The following is a 12,576-nucleotide window of genomic DNA, read 5'->3' as shown; positions in this document are numbered from 1 at the left end:
CCCAAGCCTAATGCATTGCAGGAGTATCTTGTCTTATCTCTTTTTAGGTGGTTTGCTGCTGTTCAAGAAATAATATTTATTTCTCTCAGACAATTTTGAGCCCTGTAAAGAGTAGACATTTGACTGGGTTCAACGGCTCAACCTGTAATCCCAGTACTTTGAGAGGCCAAGGCAAGTGGATTGCCTGAGCCTGCAGGTTTGAGACCAGCCCGGGCACCTTGGTGAGACCTCGTCTCTACAGTAAATCAAAAAATTAGCACGCTCACCTGTAGTTCTGGCTACTTGGAAGGCTAAGGTAGAAGGATCGCTGGAGCCCAGCAGGTTGATGCTGGGGTGGCTGTGAGTGTGCCACTGCACCCCAGTCTGGGCGATGGAGTGAGATTCCAACTCAAAAAAAAAAAATCTAAGTTTCCTAGATTATATAGCTTTGAAGTTGAAGATATTTACTTCTTTATGGTCTTTTTCAGAGGCTGTACACTTGAGAAGAGGAAGAAAATAAAATGTGTGTGGTCTTCTTCCTTAGGATTGTGCTTGCTGTAGATTTCATCTAGGAACATGAGGACTCACCCTTGTATGAATATTGCGTTGCCACCAAGTCTGTGCTCAGTTCTGCTCTTAATCTGTGCTGCCATCACCCAACCCTCCGTTCCTTAGCTGAGTGGGCTTGGGGGCACGTTGAGTTATATATCACATGAGGAACTAGTTTGTTGCCTGTATATATACCCGGCATTTGAAGAATGTTGAATGCAATATAAAATGAGAATAAATAGTACCCCATCAATGTTTAAAATCTACACGGGAAAATCACACGCCAGTTTATGATCTCTAGACACATCAATTTAGTGACTCAGTGACAGAGGGGCAATTTTAGGGAAACCAAATATAGCTGCCTAGCTGCTAACTGAGAAGAGACCTAGAGCGTGTGAAAATGGACGACCCCTTTCAGGTGTTCCATTCTGTGCATTTGCCAACATTATGGAGCTCAAAACCTTCCCTCCATCACTCCTCTTCCTTACCAGGGAATGCAGAAACATGGGCAGAGCTTTATTTCTTGGTTTTTGAGGTTAAAAAAAAAAAAGATAGTGAAACATGTATTATTAGACAAAATAAGAAATAATGGAGGTTGGTCAGTTCAATTCCATGGTTGCTAGAGCCGCTCAACAGTACCTTACAGACCTGAGCTCTTTCGGTCTTCTGTCTGTCATCCTCAGTGTGCTGGTTTGTCCTCAGGCTGTCACATGCCTGCTGCTGGTCCAACCTGGGCAGGGATTGACATGGCCATTCCACAGGTCCACTCACAGGTTCTCCTTTGCTCAGACAACTGCAGGGAGAGGAGCTTAATCTGGGAGAGTAGAATGGTGATACTAAACTGTCTTGATGAGGTTTTAACAATACATCTTGGGTACTGGTACAAATTAAATGACTATTTTTTAATATGAACATTTAAAACACCATATATGCTAAGTGTCATAAAATGTGAGGATTCAGGGTATGATTTACTTCACTAGTTCTCTAAAACAATGTGTGAGTAACTTGACAGTGTTCTCATTTTTGTCTTTGTAATGAGTGTATGTTGAAAGTTGTCTCTAAATCAACTCGTGTCACCTTAGGGGACATCATCATCATATATATATGTGGAGGGCATATTTCCTGATACCTGTTACCTTCAGGACATTATAGATGTACAGTAAATACTATTGACTGATTGACTGTGATGTTCAAGATAGACCTTTTAGTTGCACAGAATCTTTTTCTACTTTCCTCTTTAGATGGAAACCATATTTCTTGTGAGCCTAATAAATATGGAATTTGTACCATAACTTATGCTGGCCTTGGCCAAAACAAATCAAACACTGGAGGAGGGTATAGTGGGGGCAGGGTAGAGAAGGTGAGTTCCTCAGAGCAACAGTCCATCATATGACTCCTCACCTCTCCTCACCTGCCTGTTCTTTCCATCCGGTATCCCTTCTCAGCATTAACACATTGGAACCAAGTACAAGTAATGGGCACTGTTCATGTCTTTGTTGCATTCAAACTACTTTCCTGCTCTTTATGGTATGACCCTTGTTCAGGACACTCTTCTATAGGGTTAGTACATACAGAGGCAGGTAGTTGGCTGTCCGACTACCTAGCAAATGTCACATAGTTCTCTATAGCTTTGATAAGTCAAAAAGAAAAAAAGAAATCATTTTGGACTCAGGTCTTTCTATTGTCATCATGCAAGTCAGTCATTTTCTCTTTTTAGGTTCTAGCCATTTTTTGCCCCCCAGTGTAAGCTAGAAACTTCTCTCTAACTCTTTTGACCTCAAACTGGATTGCTTCATAGGCTCTGTCCGTGGTTTTAGCTGAACTGAATTCTAACCAGTTAAAAGACATTTTTTAGCTGAAGATAAATCAGTTTATAGTGCTCCCAACTCCTGACCGACTTCTTACTTTAAACAATTTATTCTCCAACTGCCTCTTATTCTTCCCAGTCTGGGCATCTATAATTACATTTTGTTTTATTTACAGTTTAAGCTCCTCCTCATTAGTCATTGTTTCCTGACTTGCCCATTCCAAACAAATTTATTTCCATCATATTTTTTGAAGCATAGAGACTGACATTTTGTCTGCCATTAAGTGGTTAATAATGCAAATGTATTTTGTTATACAATGAGGAGAGGTCTATTTATTGCACATAAGTATCTAACATTAATTTTTTAGGTAGTTTATAAAAGATTTGAGCTTTATTTTGCCATTTCTTTCAGAAGATTATCATCAGTAACCCTCCTAAGGTATGTGATCTGCAAGTCAAGCTCAGGCAAGCCAGGCAAAATAGAAAGATTTTGTGTGTAAAACTGACTCTTTTAAGGTGGTTTTTAATTTTAAAGGGAAATTGAAAAGAAATCAGACCATAATGAATTTATAATTGTATTCAATCATTTCTCTGTATTTTTAAGTTATTGAAATAGTCCTTTAATAGTATATTAGTTGGTGGACATTTAGGGTATTTTTTGAAGGTATTCTTGTAATTTGGTAAGTATGGGATGGGTTAAGAGCCAAATCTATGATAGTATCCAACACTAAGACAACCAGTAAACAAATGTGGTGTCATTTTATTTTATACTCCCTGAGTTACCTGTGATGAGCTTAAGAGGTTTCATGCATAAATGGAAAAATTTTATTTATTCACAGTACTTTGGTATATTATAAAAGTCTAATTAGAGTGTAATCTATTCAGATAGTATTTAGTAGTTAGTAGAAAAGTAGAAATAATTGTTTTCAAGATGTGATAAGGTAGCTATATCTACAGAAGATAATCAAAAAGAATAGCAGTGGGGTATTGATTGCTTTTTGGAGAAAGAAAAATTCGATTCCATTTTGAAATGTTAACAACTTCAAGAGGAAAACTCCCACTTGGGAAGAACATTTTCCAGGTTGCTTCATTGCCAGGTGTTTGACGTTGTGTGATGTCTTAGATGAATAAGGCGCATAGCAGTCTTGGGAGTGACTCACTCCAAGCATCTCTGCTTCCTGCTGTGAAAGATTCTATTTTCAAAGCACACCAGTATCAGTGGAAATGTTCCAGTGGTCTCTGTGCTACTACTAGTAAAGACCAAAGTTTTCTCCCTGAATTGGGATCACTACAGAAGAGGCTACCTGTCTGCTAACAAAATCAATTTCAGAATGTTGTCCGTGAATGAACTGCATGTCCTCTACTGTTTATGGGGTTGAACTCTGTCATTTATTAATGGAAGCAACCCTTGCTTTCTTGTGGTAGTTTTTTTTAACACCATTGCATGCTACAGATATGATTTACAATCATTCTAAGCTTAAAAAATTCCAAATAATATGATAGTTGCTTTGAGACCATCCATATTTTCTCCTTTCCCTTTTTCTCTCTCTTTGACCTAGCAGCAGGAAGCCTTTGTCTGAGGTGTTCATCTGGAACAACTTTTCCACACTTGTTTTCATGTTCTGTTAGATTACAGGGCAGCAGGCCTACCTTTGAAGCTCCTTTCTCTTTTGTTTCTTTGCCGTGCACTCCAGTAATTAACTTTGTCCTTCTTTTATTTGTTCCAGTCAATCGCAGGCCACTCTGCTGAGCATCTTCTCCCAGGAGTACCAGGTTAGAAGTTTTCTCCTTTGTGAGGGTTGACAGGTGCCTAATTGAATGATGAATGTCCCTTTATTTCTTTGTAATTGAACTGCCAGCTCTCTGATTGGGTTGGAGGATGTTCTCCTTTCCACATCAAGCACCGCCTGCGTCTCGGTGGAGGCCTGCCAAGCCTACCCATCCATCTGTCTAATAACATCTAGCCTTTGCTTATTTGGTGGACCTGTAATAAATTATGCTAAACCATTATTATTCTGACAATAATAATTTCCCTGTGTTGCGTGGTTCCATGTGCTAAATGTTTGCTGACTTGCACTGTCAGTGCTGCTTTCCATTGCTGACAGAGATGATGATAAATGACCATTGCTGGAGTGGCAGAAGGCAAGAGAGGCAGAAAATGGAGTCATTTATCATGAGATGACAGGTGTCAGTCAAGTGGCAAGTCTCAATGGAATTACTTTTCGTAGTTTTCAAATAAGTTGTTTTTAAGCAATGTTCTTCCTGGTTAAAAATGGCAATTGGATTGTAAAACTAGAGTGCAGGGGACTTAGATGGAATTGAATCGAGGGAAAATTAATACAAAGGTTGAAAGAGGGAACAAGTTTTTCTTTGCCCTCTGCAGCCCTAAGCAAACTTATTTAGATTCAATTACTATGACCCTGTTGGCTTTTACATATATACTGTACCTTGTGCTACAATCTGAAGACATCTCAGCCAAGCAATGGAGATTAAAATGCATAGGTTCATAGAGTGGAAGGAAAAAACGCCCTACCACTACCAAAATCCCCAAGCTATTATTCACTTTGCCCTGTGTGCTAGTTGTTGGGATCAAGAAATATGTCATTCTTGTTCTGAACCTGATCTGTGACACAACATAAAGTTTTTTTTGTTTTGTTTCAGAAACATATTAAAAGAACACATGCCAAACATCATACTTTGGAAGCGATTGAAAGTTATTACCAGAGGTATGACCTTCCTGCCCCACTAGAGGGTATCATAGTACCTATTAATTGTAATAATAATTATGAATAAATTAGATTTTTTAATTACTTTTTTATATCATAACCCAAGACATTTTGTTTTAAGTATGTTATTTAAAACTTTTAGTATATTTTGAATGAGTTTTCAAGTTCTTTGTTTTGTAGATCTAAAGAGTATGGCAAGACTATCTTGACTTCTGTGTGAGTGTGCACATACTATGTGAGAATAGTTATAATATTACTAAATCTCAATTGGTTACTCGAAACTTATAAGTGTATATCTTGTGCAAATGCACATGCTGATATATATATCTATCTACATGTATTTATGAAAGTTCTCGAGCCAATTTCTATTTATTTTAGATTATCAAGTTGAAAAAATAAGATTGAGTTTTGATGTAATTTGTATTTTGCATCATAGGTATTGGGATTTCCATTTTAGAAATAAAAAAAGAGACATATCAAGCAAGGACATATGGAGATAGTGTATAACTCATGTTTTAAAGAGACTTTTGTATGTTAAAGACAATCTTGGGTATTAAATTAACAGCATAGTTAGTATCCAGGGGATATTTTAATTTCAGCCTAATTTATTATAATTTTCAACTCTTGTTCTGAAACAATCTTTAAAATAGCTCTGATTTTTAATTCTAAAATTTGTATTTTCATTGTAATATGACTGAATAATTTATAACACTAAATGGTAATGGTTTGCATTAGAAATTGTTGGCTGGTTTCTTAAATATTTCAAGGGCACATTGGAAAGAAAAATTGTTTGAAATATGCTTTTAAATTATTACACTTAAGATTGACAGATCAACCTTTCTGTGGTGAGAGTGACACTACTGATGTTAGATGAATGATTTTTATGCATGAAAATTTTATGAATGAAATAAATATGTGGATAAAATATTAGTGTCATGTTTCTGTGTTTTTAGAATTGAGAAATGGATATTGAACAGAAAAGTCATTGAAGTTAGATTTTTTAAAATGTACTCACTCTGCCATATGTGGTAAAAGATATGCTTTGTTTTGAGTAGTACTATCTGTTAAAGAATGAGACATATACACGCTATACACACACACACACACACACATTTGTGTCTAGGAGAGCTTCTCTCTAAACAGGTCTTTGTAAAGTTTGAATTGATTTATTCAAAAGTCATAACCTTCTTGGTGAAATTGACATTTAAATTAAAGGCATAGCCTAATTTATACATATAAAATTAAGAATGGCCCACGAAGTGCTGTGAAACCGCTTTCTCATCTGAACCCTCCAAAGAAAGACTGAAAAGTTATTTATATGCCATAAAATATATTGTTGTTTGTAAACATTATAGTCCTAGGCTGTCATATAAAAGTATGGTTTTATGTCCAGATGTTAAAGCCTTGTAATGTAAGCAAAGGAAAAATAGAGCATTTTAAAACAAAGTGTACACTTTCCTTAGGCATGTGGAGATTCACAGAGCTGCTCTCTGATACTCGTTTGCTTCATTGTAAAAAGGTTATTTTAATTAGAAAGATTTTTAAGATCACCAAGTGTTACTTTTAAAGCCATAGTTTCACTAAAAGTATATTTAATTATTGAAGTATGAACATACTTTTGCTGGATTATCTGGGTGGTTTAGGCCAGAAATGAAAATCTTTGTTTGGCTATTCAATGACAAGCAATTTAATGTGCAATAATGGCAACACAAAAATATATTTGTATTTCTTTATATTTGTATAAATATAAGAATCTCAATTATTTTGAAGAGTTATGGCACTTGAAACAAAAACATGAAGTTAGGCTAAAAGTCAATCTCAGAAGAAAGCAGTCTGACCAGTTTCTTTCTTTACCAACCTGTTCTCTGACTTTCTGCCCTGCACTTTGTGCTTGGGGACAGGCCATGTTGTTACCTTTCAAATGGATTGAACTCAGTAGCCTCTTGTTTTATATGTACAGGTCAAATGTCCCTGTCTGCGCTAAGGTAAATTGGCCTTAAAAGGTTTTTGTTTGTTTCCCAACTGATTAGAATAAAGCCAAATTGTGTTTGTTATATCAAAACATATTTAAGCGGTTTGAAAATGTTAATGACTATTATTTTTCTTTTATATAGTAATACTCAGCTATTGTGAAAATTAAGCACATTTGTAATGGTATAAAAATGGAATGAATGTCCATAATTGTGCCATTCAGAGATACCTTACATTCATTCTAGTCTTTTGTTAGTCCATTTTTATATAGATGAGGCCATACTATATAAGCAAATGTGAATCCTGCGTTTTATACTTGGAAAAATATCTATGACATACTATGATTCTTATACTTATTCTTTTTTTATTTATTTATTTTTGAGACAGAGTCTCACTTTGTTGCCTAGGCTGAAATGCAGTGACATGATCATGTCTCACTGCAGCCTCAACCTCCTGGACTTAGGCTATCCTTCCTCCTCAGCCTCCTGCGTAGCTGAGACTACAGGTGCATGCTACCAGGCCAGGCCAATTTTTTTGTGTCTGTTTTGTAGAGATGAGTTTTTGCTATGTTGCCTATGCTAGTCTTGAACTCCTGGACTCAGTTATTCTCCCCACCTCAGCCTCCCAGAGTGCTGGGATTACAGTTGTGAGCTGCTGTGCCTGGCCTGATACAAAATTATTTGTAAAAGGCTTTTTGTAAACATTTCAAAATTGAAATGTTTGATTGTCTTACTTATCATATGAAAATGTCATACTTTACTGAATTATTCCTCTGTTGAACATACATGTTTGCAATGTTCTGCTGTTGTAAGTAATGCTGTAATAAACATCTTGATGAACATGAGTCTGCATTTTTGGTTAGTTTTTTAATATGTCTATATATGTAATTACTGGTGTAAACAATGTGAGCATTTAAAATTTTTATTATATGTTACCAAATTACTTTCTAGAAATGTTGTACTAGTTACATTCCTACCAGCAGTATAAGATAATTTCTGGGTCTCTGCATTCTTGCTAGTATTGAGATGATGTCCATTAAGAGTTCAAAGTCTATATTTAATGTGATTCCATTATTATTCATTGAAACTTCATGGTATCCAGATAGCAGTAGAAAGTGTTTCTCAGGATTTTGAATTATTGAGGAAATTTCTTTAGTTCTCCATGTTGTATATTTACAGACATAGCTTCATTGTTTATTTTGAAAGCTGTCTCTATTCTTTCACGCTGTACTAATGCCACTTTATTTCTAAACAGGACACTGTTGGTAAAATTTATTTAGTTTTGCCTAAATTGGTGCACATGGGCATATGTGCACACACACAGAGTTGGTCAGATTTGCAAATTCTCATCAGTATCCAAGTTTAGAAATATTTTCTCCTTCTTCTTCCTTCTCCCAACACACTGGCTGAGGGGCCCACTTTAGTAGCTTTAGAGAAATCAGAATTTCACTCAGATGTTTACATGGCAAAAAGGTTGGTTCAAATATGACATTGACAATATGTACGTGATAAAAGTAGTTTCTGAAAACCTGAGCCGCTTTTCTGCTCAATTAACACCTTCTAATTTGCCCTCACTATGCCCCATCTACTGTCCTAGGTACCGACTATGCAAATACGAACAAGACACAATACCTTTCTCCAGTGGTTCTGTTTAGAGGGAAAACAGCTGCATACATAAATATGTAAAATGCAGCAAGAGAGATGCTCACAGATGTATATATACACGGAGTGCTGTGAGAGTTCCAATACTTAGTGATTTGGGATGTCCAGAGCAACTGGCTTACATAAGTCTAGAAATAAAAGAGTTACCTTTCCTATTTTGTTGAGAAGGGGAGCACATTCCAAGCTGAAGGAACACAGTCAGTGGAAGAGCTGTGGATGTTTGTGGGCCAGAGTAAGGAGGGGATCCAGGGAAGCCCGGGAAGGCAGGCAAGTGCCAAAGGTCTTGCTCAAAGGAGTATGGTGTATTTTTGTTATTAGACACTGTGTAATCCATGATGGAATTTAGCAAGGGAATGACCCAGTTATATTTTCATGTTGGGAAGACAATTTTGTGGCAGTGTGAAAGAACAGGGAGCAGAGGAGCTACGAAGTCAGCTCTTAGTGTCGTTTCAGTGAGTGAGACTCTGGTGGCAGTGACAGTGGGGATGGGCTCCAGAGATTTTGTAGTAGAATCAGCAGAGAGGTGTTCAGATGTAAACCTGGTATAAAAATTTTGGTAAGTTCTTGAAATTTTGCCATTAACAGTTACTATACAACTATTTAAATATCAAATAACTTTGTCTTATAATTAAAATGAGTGTATATTATTTTAATCTCAGTTGCTAATAGAACTTTCACACTCAAAATTCATCAGAGAATGGGCCTTCTCTGAGGATCTTTTAAGGGTGATTTCACCTATAGGATGTACATTTGTTAGTTCTCCTGTGGCAAAGATGGCGGATGTCATATAGCTTCTGGGTAAAGTGGTTTTAATTGGCAAAATAAGCATCAAGAATAGAGCCCTCACCTTAATGTAGCGGTCACCCTAATGTACAGGTCACCTTAATGTAGTGTTCAGGATGGCATCCTTATATCTCAGTGGCAACTGAGATCTTTGCTAGGGATCTGTTGTGTGAATGTTAAAAATTCATTTGTGTAGCCCTGCCCCAGGAAGCTTCCATTCTAGTTGGAGAGAAAAACAAATTGTTGTCATAGTATGAAAAGTGCAGTGCTGTAAGTTTGCATAAGATACTATGAAGAGCCGGGCTCGGTGGCTCAGCCTGTAATCCCGCACCTTTGGGAGGCTGAGGTGAGTGGATTGCCTGAGCCCGCGGGTTCGAGACCCGCCTGGGCAGCGAGACCTCATCTCTACAATAAATCAAAAAATCAGCCGGGCGTGGTAGCGCATGCCTGTAATTCCGGCTACTTGGAAGGCTGAGGCGGAAGGATCGCCGGAGCCCAGCAGGTCGAGGCTGCGGTGGCTGGGAGCGGCCACTGCACTCCAGTCTCGGCGACAGAGTGAGACTCCAACTCAAAAAACAAACAAACAAACAAACAAAAAAGATACTATGAGGATACTGAGAAAAGTTGCATTAGGATTTTCTGATTATGTCTTTACTGAATATTTTCTGTAATTAGCATGTCCCCTTGATTGGATATCTGAAAATCTGAATAGAGTCAAATCTGTCACTTTAATGTGGGGGGTAATTAAAGTTCCCAGAAAAGACAAATACATTCTCAAATTAAACTTACTTTTTTCCCCTTAGCCCTTTTGAAGTGTTAGAGGATATGGCTGGGAAACAAATTGGGCAACATAAAGTCAGAATAGGTCGACCCTTTTCAACACATAAAGCGCCTCTCTTAGCCTTGGAGGATAAGGGTTCCATTTTGGAGCTTTATTGCTTTCCAGCTAAAAGAGCCCAGAGGGGTTTTATCAGTGCCCTGGAGTTTGGACTCTTTGTGTGACAACTGAGAAGCTTTACCAACCTCATAATTAGGAATTTCCACTGTATTAAGTATAATCATGCTTTGAATATTATGTAGACTATGTAGATAAGGGGGATTATTGTTATTGTTTGACAATCTCTTGTTTCTTTAAACTTGATAGAAGATCTCTGTTGGTCCTTACCAGGACAATGATTGATGCAACTTTTACATGAAATCATGTAACTTTGGCTTAAAACCACAGTTCTCCACATCAGACATGGGATGGTGTCTCACTATTTGCCGTCAGCTCTCACCATGACATGATCCTTCCTTTCATGCTGGATGTTACTACTCAAGATTCACTTCCTTGGAGAGGGAATTCCTAATCGACTCATTTAAGTTTACAATTTATTGTGGCATATCATTATATTATTTCTCTGTCATTTTATCATCTGCCTCTCCACCGTGATGTAATCTCTGTGGTGGTGGAACCATGGATGTTTTGTTCCCTGCAACTTCCTCAGATCTAGGGATACGGCTTGACACATAACTCTCCAACAGAAAACTAATTAAAGTTCCCAGAAAATACCTGAATGTGAAGGAAATTTTGAGGATATCCCCAATATCAGTATAGGTATAAACCATGACCCAGAATCAGAACCCTTAATAAATATGTGCTTCTGGTGGATACAAACACACAATTATTTGGTCTGATTTGACTGAACTAATGGGTGGTTGCAGTGGACATGTTTGTGCAAGTTGACATGCGGTTCTTTACCAACCTGTTTCTCAGGAACCTTTCTCTAAATCACATTTCTCTTTGTTTTATTCCTTTTTTACTTCTTGTCTCCCCTTGTCTCCCCTGTGTCCTTATTTCCTGGTTAGTTTCCTATGTAATATATTCCAGAAGGATCTCAAATGTGGAAAATGGATTTCTTAGAATTATTTTGAAGTTATCATGATTCAGAGCCTTTCCCCACCTAAATAATTTGCTCTTACACCACTCTGCTTATAGGAAAATTATGCACCCTTGTAAGTATACTTGGGAAATAATATAATTTAGTATCTGTTCCTGGCAGTTTTAGGGAAGACCTCACCTACTGGCTTTGTTTTTTTCCTATCAGACATATATCCTGAACTTATTCACTCAAACAGTATGCTACAGGGAAAATGTCCATACCTAATTCTACTTTCTTGTCCGTTATAGTTTTTAAAGATTATGTAATTATGCATTTGTTAAAGAAAAATACCAGGGATGCCCAAAATATATACACATTTTAAGAGATGTTATCTATGTATTACTTTTTGAAGTTGAATATAATTATGGTAGCAATGTGCAACACAATGTAGGCTCAACTGTGTTCCAACCATTCTCTTTGACTGTACTGCCTGCCACATAGTGATGCTGGCATTAATTTGATTAATGCAGTCTTTTGGGTGAACAGCACACTTAAAATGTATATACATTTTTTGGCCCCCCTTGTATAATAATAGCATAATTACTTACCATATTAACCAAGAACTGTGCTAAGCATAGTAACTTGAATAAAATACAATCCTCTCAAACTTCATAAGGCTTTCAAAATTACAATGTGAGGTGGGTTTTAGGTAGACAAGAAACTGGGCAAATACACTATGCTACGTTACATAAGAGGGCGATGTATGCGGTACTCCTCAATTGCATATGAGGGGCTCTTAACTTACTCTTCGATGGTGGTAGATCGAAAGTTGCATCTAAGTTGAATCATGAGTTATCCAGGCGAGGAGTTAGAGTGGAGGACAGAGACGAGGCTGGCAGAATAGAGTAAGGAGGACCCGGATGAGGAAGAACCTCACAAGAGCTGTTAAGTAGTTGTGATTTAATCTTGAGATTTAATGTAGGGACTTGGAAAGATTGTAAGGAGAAGAATGGCACCTTCCAATTTTTGTTTTTTAAAACACTCATCCCAGCTTCCATGTCTGGGATGGACTTGGGGAGTTTTGTTTATTTGCTGAATTTTTGGTGGCGTTAGGGATGACTAGAGCGGGAGGATGTTACAGAAATCCAGGGCAGTTAGGTGATGGCTTGTATTGCCTATCAAAGGTGTGCTGATCACCGATGACAAGTGTGTTCCATTTTTTTTTTTTTTGAGTTGGA

At 37.3% G+C, this 12,576-nt stretch overlaps 1 protein-coding gene across 8 annotated transcripts in view; it reads left to right on the top strand.

Moving 5' to 3' along the window:
* The window catches only part of CUNH15orf41 (chromosome unknown C15orf41 homolog), a 240,435-nt gene that overhangs the window by 66,802 nt on the left and 161,057 nt on the right, over window positions 1-12,576 (top strand). For 6 of the 8 annotated variants that reach the window (XM_021719168.1, XM_021719166.1, XM_008071300.2 and 3 more), the window contains exons 2-3: window positions 4,063-4,108; window positions 4,997-5,061. The exons of 1 other annotated variant lie outside the window; for it this stretch is intronic. Coding sequence is in view for 5 of the 7 variants with exons in the window: in XM_021719166.1 (XP_021574841.1) it covers window positions 4,063-4,108; window positions 4,997-5,061 (111 nt within the window). In the remaining 2 variants the exon portion in view is untranslated. The remainder of the gene's footprint in view (window positions 1-4,062; window positions 4,109-4,996; window positions 5,062-12,576) is intronic. One more of the 8 variants, XM_021719167.1, reaches the window with a different exon arrangement.

This window comes from Carlito syrichta, unplaced genomic scaffold (genome assembly GCF_000164805.1).
Source record: "Carlito syrichta isolate Samal-C Ts95f unplaced genomic scaffold, Tarsius_syrichta-2.0.1 Scaffold314286, whole genome shotgun sequence".
Taxonomy (NCBI): domain Eukaryota; kingdom Metazoa; phylum Chordata; class Mammalia; order Primates; family Tarsiidae; genus Carlito; species Carlito syrichta.
The sequence above is the reverse complement of the archived record's forward strand: the minus strand, read 5'-3'. Positions and strand labels throughout refer to the sequence as shown.